Source organism: Oryctolagus cuniculus, chromosome 6 (genome assembly GCF_051225735.1).
Source record: "Oryctolagus cuniculus isolate XC-2025 breed Fujian yellow rabbit chromosome 6, ASM5122573v1, whole genome shotgun sequence".
NCBI lineage: Eukaryota > Metazoa > Chordata > Mammalia > Lagomorpha > Leporidae > Oryctolagus > Oryctolagus cuniculus.
Genome location: NC_142872.1, coordinates 120,465,439 through 120,485,948, shown reverse-complemented (window position 1 = coordinate 120,485,948; position 20,510 = coordinate 120,465,439). Strand labels below are relative to the sequence as shown.

Here is a 20,510-nt window from a genome sequence, read left to right as displayed (position 1 = left end):
ATCTATTTTATTTATTTGAAAGATGGAATTACAGAGAGAGGTAGAGACAGAGGTCTTCCATTCACTGGTTCACTCTCCAAATAGTCACAGCTGGAGCTGAGCTGATTTGAAGCCAGGAGCTTCCTTTAGGTCTCCCAAATGAACCAAGGATTTGGTTCATTCTCTGCTGCTTTCCCAGGCGCATTAGCAGGGAGCAGTTGGACTTGAACCAGCACCCATAGAAGATGTTGGCGCTGCAGGCCAGGGCTTTAACCTGCTGCACCACAGCGCTGGCCCCTTTCTAGTCTTTTTAAGGATTGCCTGTTATATGTAACAAAATTATATCTGTTTATAGCTGTATAATTTACAGTGTAGTTACATATGTATTTTGCAGTGATTTCTTTGCATTGATTGATTTGTTTGAAAGGCAGAGTAACAGTGAGTGAGTGAACATACACCCAGTGGCCACAACAGCCAGGGCTGTGCCAGTCCTAGAGCCAGGATCCTGGAACTGATCTCCCATATGGGTGGCAGGGGCCCAAGCAATTGGACCATCATATGCTGCTTCCCAGGTATGTTAGCAGGAACCAGATCAGAAGCAGAGAATCTGGGACTGAAACTAGCATCCCAAGTTGGGGCTTAACTGCCATGCCACAGTGTTGTCCACGAATGTGTGATACCCCTATAGCCACATTATAATCTGACAGGTGGAGAGAAAGAGAGAGAAATGAATGAGAATGCTCCCATCTGCTAATTGACTCCCCAGATGTTGAAAAGGGCCAGGCTGAAGATGGGAGCTTGGAATTCAATCCAGGTCTTCCACCTGGGTTGAGCCATCATGTGCTTCCTTCCCAGGGTGTGTGTTAACAGAGAGCTGAAATCTGGAGCAGAGTCAGGATTCAGACGCAGGAATTCTGATCTGGGATGTGGGCATCCTAACTGGAGCATTCTACTTTTTTTTTTTTTTAGAAAGAGTGAAAGAGAGATTTTCCATCTCTAGGTTCACTTCCCAAAAGGCTGTAATGGCTGTGCCTCATCCAGGAGAAGCCAGGCATCCAGAACTCCACTGGAGTCTCCAACGTGGGTGGAAGGGACCCTAGGTAGTTGGGCCATCCTCCACTGTCTCCTCAGGTGCATTAGCAGGGAGCAACATTGGAAGTGGAGCAGCTAGAACTCGAACCATTGCTTTGATATGGGATGTTGGCATTGCAGATGGCAATTTTTTAAAAAATTTAAAGAAAAAAGTATGTATGTGTGGCCAGCACTGTGGCACAGTGGATTAAGCCACAGCCTGTGGTGTCAGCATCTCATATGGGTGCTGGTTTTAGTCCTAGCTTCTCCACTTCTGATCCAGCTCCCTACTAATGTGCATGGGAAAGCAGCGGAAGATGGCCCAAGCCTCTGTACACACATGGGAGATCTGGAAGAAGCTCCTGGCTCCTGGCTTCTGCCTGGCACAGCCTTGGCCATTGTGGCCATTTAGGGGATGAATGAGTGGATGAAAGATCTCTTTCTGTCTCTCCTTTAACTCTACCTTTCAAATAAATCTTAAAAAAAAAAAATAGAGTATATATGCATATGTTATTGATTTTCTTTTTTTACTCTATTTTAAAAAGTTGGAATGAAACTGAACATGTGGCTGTTTTTCATTTGTTGCATCCAAAACACTTCTCATGCCATTAAAAAAAATTTTTTTTTTTTAATTTATTTGAAAGGCAGAGTTAGAGAGAGAGACATCTTCTATCCACTGGTTCACTCCCTGAACTATCCAGTCTCCCACTTAGCAGCGGGAGCACTTGGGCCATCTTCCACTGCTTTCCCAAGTGTATTAGCAAGGAGTTGGAGGGAAAACAGAGCTGTAGGGACTTGAACTAGCTATCACATTGGAATGCTGGAGTTGCAGGTCTTGGATTAACCTGTTGTGCCACAATCCCAGCCCCTAAACATTCTTTTTTTTTTGACAGGCAGAGTGGACAGTGAGAGAGACAGAGACAGAGAGAAAGGTCTTCCTTTTGCCGTTGGTTCACCCTCCAATGGCTGCCGCAGGTGGCGCGCTGCGGCCAGCGCACTGCGCTGATCTGATGGCAGGAGCCAGGTACTTATCTTGGTCTCCCATGGGGTGCAGGGCCCAAGCACTTGGGCCACCCTCCACTGCACTCCCTGGCCACAGCAAAGAGCTGGCCTGGAAGAGGGGCAACCGGGACAGAATCTGGCGCCCCGACCAGGACTAGAACCTGGTGTGCCGGCACCACAGGCGGAGGATTAGCCTAGTGAGCCAAGGCGCCAGCCTAAACATTCTTTTAAAAAGTGTGTATTTGTCATTAATGGCTGTAGATTCATTCATATGATGAACACTAAGTGCTAGCTATGTGTTTGCTATAATAATAAATGAAATATTAGTATCCTTTATCTGAAATAACTAGCAATATTTTGTATATATAATGAAATATCTTAGGGATGGGACCCAAGTCAGAACACAGAATTCATTTGTTTTGTATATACCTTATACACATAGCCTAAGGGTAATTGTATGCAATATTTTAAGTGTAATTGCCTTTTTAAAGAAAATTAAGATTTAAAAATTTATTTTTGCTTTTCATTTTATTTGAAAGGCAGAGAAAGACAAAGATATTTCTGTTTTCTGATTCATTTCCCAAGTGCTTAAAACAGCTGGGCCTGGTCCAGGCCACAGCCAGGAGCCCAGTACTTAAGCCATGAAGTGCTGCCTCTCCAACCCAGGCTCTCTGATATGGCATACAGGTGTCTCAAGTAGCGTCTAATCTCTGTGCCAGATTACCAGCCCCAACACTTGCCTTTCGACTATGAGCTTTATATGAGGTCAGGTGTGGATTGTTTACACAGCTCAGAGGGAACATTAGAGCAGTCTGATTGCAGTGTGAAAATGTTTGGATAGTGCGTGCATAATCAGACTCATGAATTATTTCTGTTTTGGCTGTTTTTCAGGTCAGTACTATTGACTATGAGACGATCTGCAGCACCAAGTCAGTTGCAGGGGAATTCCTTCAAAAGACTAAAATTTTTACCCCCAGGAAGAAGTAATCCAAGTCCAAAAGAAGAAATTATAAAACTGAATCCAGATATAAAGTTATTTAAGGTAAAAAAAAATAATACAGAGAAACATGTATTTAAAAAATTTTTATTTATTTGAGAAGCAGAGAGACAGATTTTCCATCCACTGGTTCACTCCCAAAATGCCTGCAACAGCTGCAGCTGGGCCAGGCTGAATTCAGTAGCCAAGAACTCAATCCAGGTCTCTCACAGGGGAAGCAGGGACCCAACTACCTGAGCCATCACCTGTTGCTTCCCTGGATGCGCAATAGCTGGAAGCTAGAATTGAGGTTGGAGTTGGGACCAGAACCCCCGCACTCTGAAGCAGGATGTGGGTGTGCCAAGCGGCATCTTAACTACTGTGCTGCTAAACTCCTGTCTCTCTGCATTTTTTAAAATTTTTTTTTTATTTTTTATTTTTTGACAGGCAGAGTGGACAGTGAGAGAGAGAGACAGAGAGAAAGGTCTTCCTTTGCCGTTGGTTCACCCTCCAATGGCTGCCGCGGCTGGCGCGCTGCGGCTGGCGCATTGCGCTGATCCGAAGGCAGGAGCCAGGTGCTTTTCCTGGTCTCCCATGGGGTGCAGGGCCCAAGTACTTGGGCCATCCTCCACTGCCTTCCCGGGCCACAGCAGAGAGCTAGCCTGGAAGAGGGGCAACCGGGACAGAATCCGGCGCCCTAACCGGGACTGGAACCCGGTGTGCTGGCGCCGCTAGGTGGAGGATTAGCCTATTGAGCCGTGGTGCCGGCCCTGTCTCTCTGCCTGTAAAAAAAAATAAAACTGTTGCAAAAATGAAATTTGTGACTTCCATTAGTTGACTTACTTTGAAATCTTATCAGAGGTTTTTGAAAATGTAGCCGCTAACAGTAAATTTATTGTGATGATTATAATCCTGTCACCCACATGGGGGACCTGGATGGAGTTTCTAGCTCCTGGCTTTGGCCTGGCCTAGTCCTGGCTGTTGCAGGCGTTTAGGAAACAAACCAGCAGATGGAAGATCTCTCTGTCACTCTGTCTTTGAAGTGGGTGAAAGTAAATAAACATGTTTTGAAAAGGTTCATATTTTAATTCCAGGAATATGAATATGTTACCTTACATAGCAGAAGGGATTTTAGTGAATTGATTAATTTTAAAGACCTCAGTTGAGATGAGGAGGTTGTCCTGGATTATCTGACTGGGCCCCAAATAAGCTCAAGTGTCCTTAAAAGTGGGAGGAGTCAAGAGAGTCAGAGATTATGTGATTATGGAAGTGATTATGGAAGTAGGGGCAGAGAAATGCAATACAGCTGGCTTTCAAGATGGTGGTGGTGGTGGGGCGCAAGCTAGGGCATGTGGGTGGTTTGTGGAAGTTTGGAAAAACATGTAGCTTCTGGAAAGGAATGTGGTTTTGCTGATTACTTGATTTTAGCTCATTAAGACCCAAGTAGTAACTTGGAGTTGTAATTCGTGGGACTACAATATGATAAATATTTTTTGCTTTGTTAATACATTTGTGGTAATTTGGTACAGCAGCAGTAGAAAATGTGTAGATATGCAAAATGAACCCCTGTGTCTCTGCTCAACCCCTTACCTAGCTTCAACAATTGATAATTCGTGATCACTCTTGTTTCTCTTTTCCTGCCCAGTTCCCTATCCAGACCCTCCCCACTTATTTTGATGCAGATCCCAAGAATATCTTTTCATTTGTAAATTTTTTTGTATGTGTCTCAAATATTCTATAGTATACAAGGGCTCTATAAGAAAGACCAATAGTGAAATTACCAGTATTTCACCTAAAAATTGACAATATTTAAGTGTTGATTTTTTTAAAAGATTTATTTTATTTATTTGAAAGAGTTATAGAGAGAGGTAGAGACAGAGAAAGAAGTCTTCCATCTGCTGGTTCACTCCCCAGATGGCCGCAACAGCTGGAGCTGCGCCAATCTGGAGCCAGGAGCCAGGAGCTTCTTCCAGGTCTCCCATTTGGGTGCAGGGGCTCAAGGACTTGGGCCGTCTTCCAGTGCTTTTCCAGGCCATAGCTGGATTGGAAGAGGAGCAGCTAGGACTAGAACTGGCGCCCATATGGGATGCTGTTTCGTCAGGCCAGGGCTTTTAACCCACTGCGTCACAGCACTGGCCTCTAAGTGTTGATTTTAGTGTTGAAAAATTTAACAAGAAAAAGCTTTTTTTTTTTTTTTTTTTTAGATTTATTTATTTATTTGAAAGAGTTACATAGAGGCAGAGGCAGAGAGAGGAGAGAGGTCTTCCAGTCACTGGTTCACTCCTCAATTGGCTGCAACGGTTGGAGCTGCACCAATCCAAAGCCAGGAGCCAGGAGCTTCTTCCAGGTCTCCCACATGGGTTCAGGGGCCCAAAGGCTTGGGCCATCTTCCACTGCTTTCCCAGGCCATAGCAGGGAGCTGGATTAGAAGTGGAGCAGCCAGGACTAGAACTGACGCTCATATGGGATGCTGGCACTGCAGGCTCTGGCTTTAACCTACTATGCCACAGCGCCAGCCCCAAGAAAAAGCTTTTTAAATTATAAGAATGGCATGTTATGATTTGTTTAAAACTCTTCTCACTGTAATTATAAGAGCAGTTTTCATTGCCATATCTTCCTGCTTTAAAAGCAATAACAGTTGGATTCAGTTTATCATAAAATATCTGTTCTTGATTCAGAAATATAGAAACCAGTAGCTTATTTTTTAAAGATTTGTTTATTTGAGTTTATTTGTTTATTTGAGGCAGAGTTTCAGAAAGGGAGAGAAAGAGAGAAAGAGATACTGTATCTGCTGTGTTGCTCTCCAGATGGTTGCAACAGCCCAGTCTGGGCCAGGTCAAAACCAGGAGCTTAGAACTCCATCTGGGTCTCTCATATGGGCAGCAGGGGCCCAGGTACTTGGACCATCTTCTGCTGCCTGCCCAGGGGCATTAGCAGGGAGCTAGATTGGAAGTAGAGCAGCAGGGACTCAAACCCACACTCACATGGGAAGCTGGTGTTGCAGGTGGTGGCTTAATTCACTGTGCTACAATGCTTGCCCCATTAGCTCATATTTTAAATTAGAAATCTATTATGTAAAAATCTGGAAAATTAGAAGAACTCAAGAAAATGTAAAATTAGAATTAATTTTTGATTAAAATATGTATTTGCTTCTTTTAGGGTGCTGCAGATAACTCCTTTCAGCAGTCAGAAAATGATGCTAGAATATGCAGTACAAACCCTCTGCCTACAGAAGAAAATACTAAAGAAATTAATCATGTGAATAATTCTAGGATAAACTGTTTCGTTGAAGCATCTGCCACAACCTCATTAGATCCACCTCCTTTCGGTAAGATGATGCTTTCTGTTGGTCAGGTTTGTACTTGGTACAGTATTCTTTAACTGATTATTCAAGAATGAATATATTATATTTGAAAATTGTTGTGCAAGTAAGTCATTGCCAAGTGACATTTTTTGTTGCCATAATTTATCTTCAGTGATTGTATTAATAACCATATAACTGAAATCTTGCACTTCAGTAACTATTTTAGATTGTTTGTTGTAAACTTATAGCATCAGTTGTGTGTGTTTGTTTTTTTATTTTTATTTATTTGCAAAGCAGAGTTACAGAGAGGCAGAGAGAGAGAGAGAGAGGTCTTCCATCCACTGGTTTACTAAGCAAATGACCACAACAGCTGGAGCTGGGTTGATCCAAAGCCAGGAGCCAGGAGCTTCTTCTGGGTCTCCCATTTGGGTGCAGGGGCCCAAGCACTTGGGCTGTCTTCTACTGCTTTCCCAGGCCATGGCAGAAGACTAGATCGGAAGTAGAGCAACTGGGGCCTGAACCGGCATGCATATGGGATGCTGGCACTGCAGGTGGTAGCTTTACATGCTACCACAGCTAGCCACAGCTCGGGTTCTGTTGTGCGTGTGTGTGTGTGTGTGTGTGTGTGTGTATGTGTGTTTTAAGATTTATTTATTTATTTGACAGGCAGAGTTAGATAGGGAGAGACAGAGAGATCTTCTGTCTGCTGGTTTATTCCCCAAATGGCTGTGATGGTCAGAGTTGGGCCAGGAGCCAAGAGCTTCTTCTTCAGATCTTCTACATGGGTGCAGGGTCCAAGTTCTTGGGCCATCTTCTGCTGCTTTCCCTAGGCACATTAGCAGGGAGCTGCATCGGAAGTAGAGCTGCCGGGATTTGAACTGGCGCCCATACTGAATGCTGGCATCGCAGATAGTAGCTTTACCTGCTGTGCCATAGTGCCCCCATCAATTGTATTTGAGTATTTAAATTTTTTTTTTCTAAAAAACTTGTAAACATTAGAGAGGTGAACCTGAAGTGAGCAAATTGTTAATTTGAAATCAGTTAGACTTGAATTATCAAGGTACATAATTGCACGGAAGCCAAGCATTCAAGAAATGCTGGGGGCCGGCACTATAGCACAGTGGGTTAACGCCCTGGCCAGAACTACCAGCATCCCATATGGGCGCGGGTTCAAGTCCCGGCTGCTCCACTTCCAGTCGAGCTCTCTGCTGTGGCCTGGGAAAGCAGTAAAAGATGGCCCAAGTCCTTGGGCCCCTGCACCCACATGGGAGACCTGGAAGAAGCTCCTGGTTCCTGGCTTTGGATTGGCGCAGCTCTGGCAGTTGTGGCCAATTGGGGAGTGAACCATCAGATGGAAGACTCTGACTCTCTCTCTCTCTCTCTCTCTCTCTCTCTCTCTCTTCTTGTGTAACTCTGAATTAATAAATCTTAAAAAAAAAAAAAAAGAAATGCTATGTCTCTTCATTGTTGATTAAAAAAATGATCATGATTCTTTGACTCTGTTTGACATCACTGTTTTTCAGGTAACTAAAAAAAATACTAAAAAAGAAAAAGTAGTTTACAGATGTTTAGTTGGCCTTTTAAAGGCATCAATAAGACTATGTTTTTCCAAATTTCTTATTTTTGTGGTTGAATGAACAGATTGAGGGAACTGGCCCCATCAGGTGGACTGCTGGATAGCAACTGCTATTTTTTTTTTTTTTAAGATTTATTTTATTTATTTGAAAGACAGAGTTACAGAGAGAGGTAGAGACAGAGAGAGAAGTCTTCCATCCACTGGTTCACTCCCCAGATGGCCACAACGGCTGGAGCTGCGCCGAAGCGAAGCCAGGAGCCAGGAACTTCTTGGTCTCCCACGTGGGTGCAGGGGCCCAGGGACTCGGGCCATCTTCTAATGCTATCTCAGGCCGTAGCAGAGAGCTGGATTGGAAGAGGAGCAGCCGGGACTAGAACTGGCACCCATATGGTGTGGGGAGCAATCCGGACTAGACTAAGTTACTCGAATTAAGACTTATTCTATGCATCTGCTCTCCCACAATATGGTGCTGGGAGAGAAGTAAACAGCTTCCGCACAGCTGCCTCCAGTTCAACTAATAAACTGTAGGACTTGCTCCTGATTGGAGGAGAGCAGCGTACTCGGCGTGTGGGCAGCCGAGTTAGGATTGGCGGAGGAGGACTATAAAGGAGGAGAGAGACGGCATGCACCAGGAACATCTATGGGGAACATCTAAGGGAACCCGTGCAGCCCCCGAGAGAGCCGGCCGGCGGTGTGCCGCTCCCCTGCGGAAGTGGGGAATGTGGCCAGGGGGAACTGCCCTTCCACGGAGGTGGAAGGGATAGTAGCCAACCCGGGAAGAACCAGCAGCAAACCCGGGGAGGGCCGAGCAGACGAAAGAACAGCGCAGGGTCCTGTGTCGTTCCTCCACGAAGAGGGGGAGCGACATATGGGATGTTGGCGCTTCAGGCCAGGGCTTTAACTCGCTGCGCCACAGCGCCGGCCCCACAACTGCTATTCTTACGATATCAGTGCAAATCAACAAAGTAACTTAAGAGAATAACATTTTGAAGGAAGTTCTTGAACTTTGCGATGATTAAAAATTTTATCTATGAATGAGTTCATTTCTTGTTGGAATAGAAAAGGAATTTTGTATTTTTTTTCAGCTGAACATCATCTTGATGCCATTTAAGTACTCCTTGTAATTTTTTAAAAGCAGTGACTAGTGTCACTGGGAAGGTGAGAAAGACTTTCTGTGCCAGTGTCAATTTAGAGAGGTCCCTAGGGCTGGCTGTGTCATGGCGGTTTAGCTGCAGCGTTGCCTCACTGATTTGCTCTCCCTTCTTTCTTCCATGTGTTCTCCCTGTCTTTTCTTCTTCCATCCTTTTTAGTTAGGTGTTCTGTTTTCCCACGCTTTCTGTTGTCAAGCTGGAGGCAGATAATGATACACGTATGCCTTATTTCTTTTCTGTCCTGCTAGCTAATCTTCACCAGAGAATGATACTTTGACTGTGGAGTATTATACATTCTGTTTTACTGGTTTTGGGCTTTGTGTTCGATTATAGTTTCTCATTCTGTTCCCTGTTAAATATGACAAGGGAGGGAAGAGTTAAGATAAATTGAAGACAGAATTAATTTCCTCAACCCTTAATCCGTTAATCCTTCCTCTGATTTAGTGCATTCACTGGACTGGGGAACCTGTGCCAGCCTCCCAGCACTCTCCTGCCTCTCATTCGGGGAGAGGTTAAATTGGGAGAAAAAGCCATTTGAGAACTGTTTTGTTCCCCATGGTGGATGCCTGGAGAGGGAGGTAGGAAAGCTTGGAGGCAAGAGGCATGTGTGGCCTACACTTATCTGTGACATCCTTTTAGTTTTAGATCCAATCCCCCTGAAGTGAGGGGCAAGCCTGTATGTCTTTTCCAGTTAAATTATGTTCTTGTTTTCCACTATCACCTTTCTAATTTTAAAAATTCCCTACAAATAGAGAAGTTGAAACCACGTTCCAGTTAACGTCCTAAATTTGAGTTACATTTCTCCTCATTTGTCAATGCTTTCTCTTTGTGTGTATATGAACTTTCCCCCTGCACCTCCATCATTTATTTATTATAGTATGAGTGTGTGAGTGAGCGAGCATGCAAGTGAGCTACCTATAGAGAAGGAGAGAATCTTCCATTGGCTGGTTGATTCCCAAAATGCATGCAATAGCTGGGGCAGGGGCAGAGCCAGGAGCCAGAAACTGAGTGCATGGGTGGCAAGGACCCAACTACTTGAGTGGCTACTCACCTGCTGCTCCTAGCTGTAGATGGGAGCCAGAGCTGGCTGCAGTATGAGATGTGGGCCTCCTAACTAGTCTCTTTAAGACTAGGCCAGCTCCTTGTCTTTTCCTGGATCTTTTGAACATAAGTTGCATATATCATGCTGTTTTACCTCTGCCTACTTCGGCAAATGTTTCCTCAAATAACTATTTTCTCCTGTGTAGCTATACATTATTCCAAAAAAGATTGTGATTCATAGTATTTTTTTTTAAAGATTTATTTATTTATTTGAAAGGCAGAGTTACAGAGAGGCAGAGGCAAAGAGAGAGAGAGAGAGAGGTCTTCCATCCGTTGGGTTGCTTCCCAAATGGCCACAACGGCTGGAGCTGAGCTGATCTGAAGCCAGGAGCTTCTTTCACATCTTCCATGTGGATGCAGGGACCCAAGGACTTGTGCCATCTTTCTCTGCTTTCCCAGGCCACAGTAGAGAGCTGGATCGGAAGTGGAGCAGCCAGGACTTGAATCCATATGGATGCTGGCACTGCAGGCAGCGATTTTTACCTGCTACACCACAGTGCTGGCCTCAATTCATAGTATTTATTATTTTCTTCATCAATAATACCATTTTTGCTGGAGCTAATTTAAGTTTGTTTTCTTTCTCAACTGAAAGAACCTGTTTTCACTTCATTTTGCTTTACTGGGTACTTCATATCTCTGCGTAATACCACAGAGGCACAGATGCTCCTATGCAAGTCAGGGTGTAGGTTTACCACTAAAGACTTCCCTCAAAGCTAAGAGAAGGTGCCTTTTTTAGATGCTGTTGTAGAAGAATCCATTTTATTATGTCCAGGCTCCACAGCCCTTTCTCTTGATGAACAATTCAGCTCAATACTTTTGAGCCTGGGCCTGTGAAAACCAAATCCTGGAACAAGGGAAATGTAATGGGTTAGATTGTGTCCTCTAAAAAGGTATATTTACTTGGGGGCTGGTGTTGTGGCATAGCAGGTGAAGCCATTGCCTGTGATGCTAGCATCCCATGCTCTATACCCATGGTGTCCCAGCTGCTGCGCTTCTGATCCAGCTCCCTGCTAATGGCCTGGGAATAGCAATGGAAGATGGCTCAAGTGCTTGGGCCCCTGACACCTAAGTGGGAGACGAAGGTGAAGCTTCTGATTTTGGCCTGGCCATTGTGGCCATCTGGAGAGTGAACCAGCAGATAGAAGATCTTACTTTCTCTCTCTTTGTCTCTCCCTCTCTCTCTGTAACTCTTACTTTCAAATAAATAAATCTTTAAAAAAAAAAAAAGTATATATACTTCTGAATGTGGTCTTATTTGGAGATAAAATCTTTCCAGGGGCTGGCGCTGTGGCATAGCAGGTAAAGCTGCTGCCTACAGTGCTGGCCTTCCATATGGGTGCCAGCTCGAGTCCTGGCTGCTCCACTTCTGATCCTGCTCTCTGCTGTGGCCTGGGAAAGCAGTAGAAGATGGCCCAAATCTTTGGGCCCCTGCACCCACATGGGAGTACCAGAAGAAGGTCCTGGCTTGGATTGGCGCAGCTCTGGCCATTGTGGCCATCTGGGGAGTGAACCAGCGGTGGAAGACCTCTTTCTCTGTGCCTCTCCTTTTCTCTGTAACTCTGACTTTCAAATAATAAATAAATCTTAAAAAAAAATCTTTCCAGACAGAATCAAAGTTTGATGAAATCATGCTGAATTAGGTGGGCTCTAAATCCAGTGACTGGAGTCTTTTTAAGGAGAGAGAAGTACAGGCTGGTGCTGCGGCTCACTAGGCTAATCCTCTGCCTGTGGCGCTGATACCCCCGGTTCTAGTCCCGGTTGGGGCGCCAGTTCTGTCCCGGTTGCTGCTTTTCCAGTCCAGCTCTCTGCTGTGGCCTGGGAAGGCAGTGGAGGATGGCCCAAGTGCTTTGGCCCTGTACCCGCATGGGAGACCAGAAGAAGCACCTGGCTCCTGCCTTTGGATCAGCACGGTGCAATGGCCGCAGCGCACCAGCCACAGCGGCCACTGGGGGGTGAACCAATGGAAAAGGAAGACCTTTCTTTCTGTCTCTCTCTCTCTCCCTCTCTCACTGTCCACTCTGCCTGTCAAAAAATAAATAAAATAAAGAAAGAAAAAAAGGAGAGAGAAGTACAGAAATGGAAAAAGGCTATGTGGTGGTAGAGTAAGCCAAGGAACCCTAATGTTGCTGGCAACCACTGGAAGCTAGAAAAAGGCAAGGAAGGATTTCTTCCTTAGAGCCTGCAGAGAAAACATGGCCCTGCTGATACCTTGATTTCTGACTTCTGGTGTCCAGGCTGTGAGCGTATAAAACTTGGTAGTGTTAAGTCAACTAATTTATGGTAATTTGTTAGAGCAGTCTCAGAAATTAATACAGGAAGCATTTGAGCTCTTGGATACTCAGAGCTATACTTTATTTAGATCAATAAATTCTTTAATTCTTTTTTATTCCTTTGCATTCTGATGAACTATAAAATGAGACCATTTTATCTTGTGTTATGTTTTATCTATTTACTTGACTCTTCTTCACCAAGATGTGTCATACAAAGCCAGGGACTGTCTTTCTGAGGTTTAAATCAAATAGTATGGGAGCAGGCATTTGTTTTAGTGGTTAAGACACTGCTTGGGGGACCAGTGCTGAAGTATAAAGGGTCGATTAAGCATCTGTGTGCAGTGCTGGCATCCCATGTAGGTGCCTGCCTGGTTCAAGTCCTGGCTGCTTCATTTCCTGTCCAGCTTCCTGCTAATGCACCTGGGAAAGCAGTAGAGATTGGCCCAGGTTCTTGGGCCCCTACACCCAGGTGGAAGACCCAGAAAGGGCTCTTGGCTCCTGGCTTTGGCCTGGCCCAGCCTTGGCATTGCATCCATTTGGGGAGTGGGCCAGCAGATGGAAGATAGATCCCCCCGCCGATCTCTGCCTTTCAAATAAATAAATAAACCTTAAAAAAAAAAAAAAAAGGACACTGCTTGGTTGCATACATCCCATATTAGAATGCCTGGATTTCAGTCTTGGCATTGCTTCTGATTCTAGTGTCCTGCTAATGCATACTTTGGGAGACAGCAGTGATAGCTCAAGTAGTTGGGTCACTGCCATCCGTATGGGAGACCTGGATTGGGTTGCAGACTCATGGCTTTGGCCTGGCCCAATCCCTGCTTGGGGGTATGGAATCTACCAGTAGATGGAAGATCTCTGTCTCCATCCCTATCTCTACCTTTCAAATAAAATAAATAAATAAAGATCTTAAAAAACGAACAAGTAGTATATGTTCAAAAATATTTTATGACTGAGTGAAGGGATCTTGAGAAACTGATAGTTTAGTAGAGTTGAATCCCTTGACCATTGTTTTCTGTAGTTGAATCTTTTGACTTTGAAGTGCTTCAGAGAAACAAGTAGGCAAGAAGAAGCTACTGGAACATTATAGTTTGAAGGTTTTGATAATACTTGAGAGAATAGTTTCAGAACCATTTGGAACAAAAATCAGTTCTAATGAGTGGAAATTGGAAAATGGAGGCAATGAATTCAAACAAAATATGTAGATAAAGTATGTAAGTAAGTAATTTGGTTGTGAAGGGAAGGAGCAATATCTTGACAGATAATAGAGGCCCAGATATTTTAAAAATTGTTTTAAACATTTTGAAAGATGGAGAGGTAGTGAGAGGGGGAGATTAGAGAAAGAGAGCTATCTCCTATCTGCTGGTTCCCTTTCCAGATTCCCACAAAAGCCAGGGCTGGGCCAGGCTGAAGCCAGGAGCCAGGAACTCAATCCAGGTCTCCCACGTAGGTGGCAGGAACCCACTACTTGAGCCATCACCTGCTGACTTCCAACGTGCATATTCACAGGAAGCTGGAATCAGAACTGGAGCCAGGACTCGAGCCTTGGCACTCTTGATATGGGATGTAGGTGTCCCAAGCCACATCTTTTTTTTTTTTTTATTTTTATTTTTTTTTTGACAGGCAGAGTGGACAGTGAGAGAGAGAGACAGAGAGAAAGGTCTTCCTTTTGCCGTTGGTTCACCCTCCAATGGCCGCCGCGGCCGGCGCGCTGCGGCCGGCGCACCGCGCTGATCCGATGGCAGGAGCCAGGAGCCAGGTGCTTTTCCTGGTCTCCCATGGGGTGCAGGGCCCAAGCACCTGGGCCATCCTCCACTGCACTCCCTGGCCACAGCAGAGAGCTAGCCTGGAAGAGGGGCAACCGGGACAGAATCCGGCGCCCCGACCGGGACTAGAACCCGGTGTGCCGGCGCCGCTAGGCGGTGGATTAGCCTAGTGAGCTGCAGCGCCGGCCCCCCAAGCCACATCTTAACTGCTATGCCAAATACCTGTCCCAGGTTTTTTGCTTTTAAAGGTAGTATATTATAAGCTGACAGGAAAGAGATGGTCGAGTGGAAGATGGAAGGTATAGTGAAGGAATGTGGGGAAGATAAGTGTTCTTTCTTTCTAAGATTTCTTTATTTATTTGAAAGAGAGAGAGGGAGGGAGAGAGAAAAAGAGAGAAAGAGAAATTGAGTCCATCTGTCACTTCACTCCCTAAATGGCAGCAACAGCCAGGGCTGTGCAAGGCTGAAGCCAGGGACTAGAAGCTCCATCTGGGTCTTCCACATGGGGACTCAAATTCTTGAGCCATTATTTGCTGCTTCCCAGGTGCATTAACAGGAAGCTGGATCTAAAGTAGAGGAGCTAGAATGTAGACTGGTACTCCGATATGGAATGTGAGCTTGCAAGTGACTGCTTAACCAGAGGGGAACAGTGCCATCCCCTCCATAACTGGGTCTTAGGTCCCTGGAGATGATAGAATGTATTCTGGAGGTTTATAACCCTCAGAGTAGTTCAACAATTTTTTTATGTTATAAACTAAAGTATATATATGAATGCTGGGTCTTTAGCATAGCTACCTTGTAATTGAGTAGTATTGCAAGGTTTCATGCCTGCAGATGAGAACAGGGATGGGCAGGATGTGTAAGTGGTATACTGTTATCAAACAGTTTCCCTTATGCAAATAGCAGTAGTGAAAGAATTGAGCCATCATATTCCCTATTGGAGTAAAGGCTTGTTGAACACGAAGGGACCCTGTGCCAGATCTGTTGTTATCATATTTATTTATTTTTATTTAAGTATCATCTGTATGTTAGGTTTAGCAGTTTAATTTCAGCAATATAGTTGCTATATTAATGTGATTTTAATATTTTATTTGTATTTTATTTATAGCTAGGATGTTATTGTGATAAAATATAGGTAACAAAGTTTGCCATTTTAATCATTTTAAAAGCATATGATTCAGTTGCATTTAGTACATTTACAGTGTTGTGCAAATAACTCCCCTCTGTTGCTCCAGAACATTCTCATCTTACAAAGAAATCCCAGAACAATTAAGCAGCCACTTTCCATTCTCTCCTCACTCTCTAGCTCCTGGCAACAGCTAATCTACTTTTTGTCTCTGTAGATCTGCCTGATCTGGGTATGCCATTTAAAGAGAATCACAATATTTAGTCCTGTGTGAACTTTCAGTAAAAATAGGTAATGCATGCATGTGGTAAAAAATCAGAAGGCATGAAGAATGTAGTAAAGAATCTTCCTTCTCTGATTCCTAGCCATCTAGTTCCACTTGCAAGTTTTTTGTGAATCTTCTTTGAGCTATTCTATAAAATTTAGAAACATTTATAAGTATATATTTTTCCCACCCAGATAATTGTTCACTAGTTGCATTTTTTTGTATATTGTATATTTACTGTAACAGTATATCTTTGAAATTGTTCTGTCAGTATATTTGGAATAACCTCATTTTTTTTCATAAAGGATTTATTTATTTACTTGAGGATAGAGTTATAGACAGAGAGAGGGAGAGACAGAAAGGTCTTCCATCTGTAGGTTTACTTCCCAAATGGCTGCAATGTCCAGAGCTGGGCCTATCTGAAGCCAGGAGTTTAGAGCTTCTTCCAGATCTCCCACATAGGTGCAGGGGCCCAAGCACTTGGGACATCTTCTACTGCTTTCCCAGGCCATAGCAGAGAGCTGGATCAGAAGAGAAGCAGCCAGAATGTGAATTGGCACTCATATGAGGTGTCGGCGCCATAGGCAGAATCTTAGCCTACTATGCCACAGTGCTGGTTCCTTAATAGTTGATTCTTTTGTATTGTATTTTGATGTGCCAAAGGTGCTAAGCCAATGCTCTGTTACTGGGTATTTGGGTTGCTTGAGACAATATCCTTAGGATAAAACCTTGGAGGAGGTTGCTGGTCACAAGGTATGTGCATACATCATTTTAATGAGTAATGATAAATTTCCCTTTGTAGAGGTTAGTAGAGGTTTATACTCCCACCAGCAATGCATGAGCAATTCATGCTAAAGCTATATAAAAGTGTGTGTGTGTGTGTGTGTGTGTATATATATATATATATAAATATATATTTTTTTTGACAGGCAGAGTTAGACAGTGTAAGAGAGACAGAGAGCAAGGTCTTCCTTCGTTGGTTCACCCCCCAAAATGGCCGCTAAGGCTGGTCTACTGCAGCTATCCGAAGCCAGGAGCCAGGCACTTCCTCCTGGTCTCCCATGTGGGTGCAGGGCCCAGGCGCTTGGGCCATCCTCCACTGCCTTCCTGGGCCACAACAGAGAGCTGGACTGGAAGAGGAGCAACCGGGACAGAATCTGGCGCCCCCAAAATATATACTTTTTGATATTGGATAATCTAATAGTTAAACATTATTTTTGGTTTTTTAAAAATAGTTTATTTATTTCAAAGATTTATTTATTTAAAAAACTTATTTATTTATTTCAAAGGCAGAGTTAGAGAAAGAGGGAGAGACAGAGAAAGGTCTTCCATCTGCTGGTTCACTCCCCAGATGGCTGCAATAGCCAGTGCTGGGCCAGGCGGAAGCCAGGAGCATCATCCATGTCTCCCACATGATTGGCAAAGGCTCAAATACTTTGGTCATCTTCTGCTACTTTTCTCAGGCCATTAGCTGGATCAGAAGTGGAGCAGCCGGGACACAAACCTGGCCCCATTTGGGATGGGAGCATTTCAGGCAGCGGCTTTAGCTGCTAAGCCACAATACAGGTCCTGACTTTAACATTCTTAAAAGAGTACAAGGAACTCATTTGTAGAGTGTTCCTCAATTTAGATTTGTTTGATGTTTCCTCATGATTATATATAATTTATAATTGTTGGTAGGAGTATCACAGAAATAATTCTTTTAAAAATGCATATTTATTTGAGCAGGGGAGAGGTGGGGAGAGAGAGAGAGAGTCCCCTCCCATCCACAGGTTCATTCTTGAAGTGCCTATAACAGCCAGTGTTGGACCAGACTGGAGCTGGGAGCTGGGAGCTCAATCCCAATCTCCCATGTTGGTGGTAGGGACCCAGTCACTTGAGCCATCACCTTCGTCTTCCAGGGTGCCCATAATCTGGAAGCTGGAATCAGAAGCAGGAGCCAATTCTTGAACCCAAGTACTCTGATAAGGGATGTGGACATTTTAACTGATTTAAACATTAGGCTAAATGCTTGCCCCAGCAGTAATTCTTGGTGTATAATCAAGGGGCACATGATATCACCTTACTGGTGATATTAAGCTTATTTGAATAAATTAGTGTCTGCAGAGTGTCTTTTTTTTTTTTTTTTTTTTTTTTTTTTTTGACAGGCAGAGTGGACAGTGAGAGAGAGAGACAGAGAGAAAGGTCTTCCTTTGCCGTTGGTTCACCCTCCAATGGCCGCCGCGGCCGGCGCGCTGCGACCGGCGCACCGCGCTGATCCGATGGCAGGAGCCAGGAGCCAGGTGCTTTTCCTGGTCTCCCATGGGGTGCAGGGCCCAAGCACCTGGGCCATCCTCCACTGCACTCCCTGGCCACAGCAGAGGGCTGGCCTGGAAGAGGGGCAACCGGGACAGAATCCGGCGCCCCGACCGGGACTAGAACCCGGTGTGCCGGCGCCGCTAGGTGGAGGATTAGCCTAGTGAGCCGCGGCGCCGGCTATCTGCAGAGTGTCTTCACCATAAAATTATTTTTATCTTTATAAGTAATAAATAGGCCGGCGCCGCGGCTCACTAGGCTAATCCTCCGCCTAGCGGCGCCGGCACACCAGGTTCTAGTCCCGGTCAGGGTGCCGGATTCTGTCCCGGTTGCCCCTCTTCCAGGCCAGCTCTCTGCTGTGTCCCGGGAGTGCAGTGGAGGTTGGCCCAGGTGCTTGGGCCCTGCACCCATGGGAGACCAGGAGAGTACCTGGCTCCTGCCTTTGGATCAGCACGGTGCGCCGGCTGTGGTGCGCCGGCTGCAGCGCGCCGGCCGCGGCGGCCATTGGAGGGTGAACCAATGGCAAAAGGAAGACCTTTCTCTCTGTCTCTCTCTCTCTCACTGTCCACTCTGCCTGTCAAAAAAAAAAAAAAAAAGATTAAAAAAAATAAATATTTATAGTTACTTTGAAGTTTTTGATTTCTTGCCTGAAATTTATTACTATAAGTGATGCCAAAGTGTTGATTCCAACTCTGTTTGTTAATTGACATTTGTGTTGTAGGTGGAAGCTTCCCTTTCTCTTCTATTTATTTGTTAATTCTTATGGATTTATAAGCTTCCACTTTATTCAGTGGGTTCTAAAGTGTTATTAGCATTTGTTGTGATGCTCAGATTGCCTCAGATTAGGCCAGTAGGAGACCTTTTAAAAACACTCCTGTTTTCTTTCTACAATTCCCATCAAATTTGGAGCACTGTATACTTTCTGCCATATTATCTAGCTCTTGAAATCAGCTGAGAGCCCTGATTCCTTTTTAGTGGAGAATAGTATTTAAAACCAAGATCTGAGCTCTGGGTACTCGTATTCATACTCTGGTTACCTTTAGACTTTCCAGCAATCAGAGCTAGGAAATATTTATATGCTTGCATCTGTTTTTTTACTCTACATGTATTAAAAATCGTGAATTCATACTACAATTCCAATTTAGTACCATAGCTTTCATTCTAGTCTTTATCTTTTATGTATTTGCAGCACTTTCTTTCATAGTAAAAAAAAAAAAAAAAAAAAAACCAAAAAACTTGGTTATTGGGCTGGATGTCAGTGTGTGGAGTGTTAAGCCTTTGTTTGAGATGCCTGCCTCCCCTTTCAGAGTGCCAGTTGAGTCCCAGCTTCTAATGCACCTGGGTAGGCAGGGGATAATGGCCTTCAATCTTTGGTTCCTACTATCCAAATGGGAGATTCAGATGGAGTTTCTGTGTCTGGCTTCAGCCTAGCCCAGTCCCACTGTCGTGGCCATCTGGGGAGTGAACCAGTGGGTAGAAGATCTCTTTCTCTCTGTAGCTGTGCCTTTCAAATAAAGAAATCTTAAAAAAAAGGGAGGGGGGGACCAGAATTAACAGTAAAAATTGTTAGGAGAAAAGGAGTTTGATTAAGATTTTATATCCCTATTAAAAGTGGTTATTTGAGGGGCTGGTGGGTAAAGCCACTGCTTGCGGTGCCAGACTCCCATATGGGTGTTGGTTGGAGTCCTGGCTGCTCCACTTCTTATCCAGCTCTCTGCTATGGCCTGGGAAAGCAGTAGAAGTTGGCCCAAGTCCTTGGGCCCCTGCACCCACCTGGGATAGCTGGATAAAGCTCCAGGCTTCTGGCTATGGATTCGCTCAGCTCTTGGTCCTTGCAGCCATTTGGAGAATGAACCAACAGTGTTTGAACCTTGTTCTCTCTCTCTCTGCCTCTGTAACCTGACTTTTCAAATAAATAAATAAATAAATAAATCTTAAAAAAAAGTGGTTATTTGAACAAAATTTAGATTATGGTTTTATTGCAGAAAAATTACACTGGCATAATAAAGGTACTTTGGTTAGTACCATCATGACACAAAATATTTGTGAATTTCTTAAGTTTTCCCAAGAGCAGCCTCTTTTGAGACACCTATCCTGTTAGCCTTCTGCAAAATTAGCAATTTAATTTTGCAGTTTGTTGTCGTTATAGTTCTTTTCAATTTTTTTAAAAGATATATTTATCTACTTGAGAGGCAGAGTTAGAGAGATAGAGATAGAGATATTCCATTTCTTGATCACTCCCCAAATGGTCGCAGTGGCTGAGGCTGGACCAGGCTGAAGCCAGGTGCCAGGAGCTTCTTCTGGGTCTCCCTCATGGGTGCAGAGACCCAAGTATTTGGACCATCTTCTGCTGCTTTCTCAGGTGCATTAGCAGGGAGCTGTATCAGAAATGGAGCAGCCAGGACTTGGTACTGGAACCTGTGCCCATATGTGGTGCCAGCGTTTTGTCTTTACCTGCTAAGCCACAATGCTGGACCTGATTGTCATATTTCAGTCAGTCTTCAGAGACTTTGATATTATGGGTAAAAAGACTTAAGGGAGTTTGAATGGTAAGTAAGTTGTAAAAATTTGTGATCAATTGGTTGGTGAGTATTTTTTCTTTTATAATGACTTATTTCCTTTTGTAAC

At 44.3% G+C, this 20,510-nt stretch overlaps 1 protein-coding gene across 4 annotated transcripts in view; it reads left to right on the top strand.

Moving 5' to 3' along the window:
* The window catches only part of RAD54B (RAD54 homolog B), an 85,979-nt gene that overhangs the window by 2,039 nt on the left and 63,430 nt on the right, over positions 1-20,510 (top strand). For 2 of the 4 annotated variants that reach the window (XM_089335538.1, XM_089335537.1), the window contains exons 2-4: positions 1,944-2,074; positions 2,944-3,094; positions 6,188-6,356. In XM_089335538.1, the coding sequence (XP_089191664.1) occupies positions 2,013-2,074; positions 2,944-3,094; positions 6,188-6,356 (382 nt within the window). In that variant the 5' untranslated portion in view covers positions 1,944-2,012. The remainder of the gene's footprint in view (positions 1-1,943; positions 2,075-2,943; positions 3,095-6,187; positions 6,357-20,510) is intronic. The other 2 variants (XM_008255751.5, XM_089335539.1) reach the window with 1 other exon arrangement.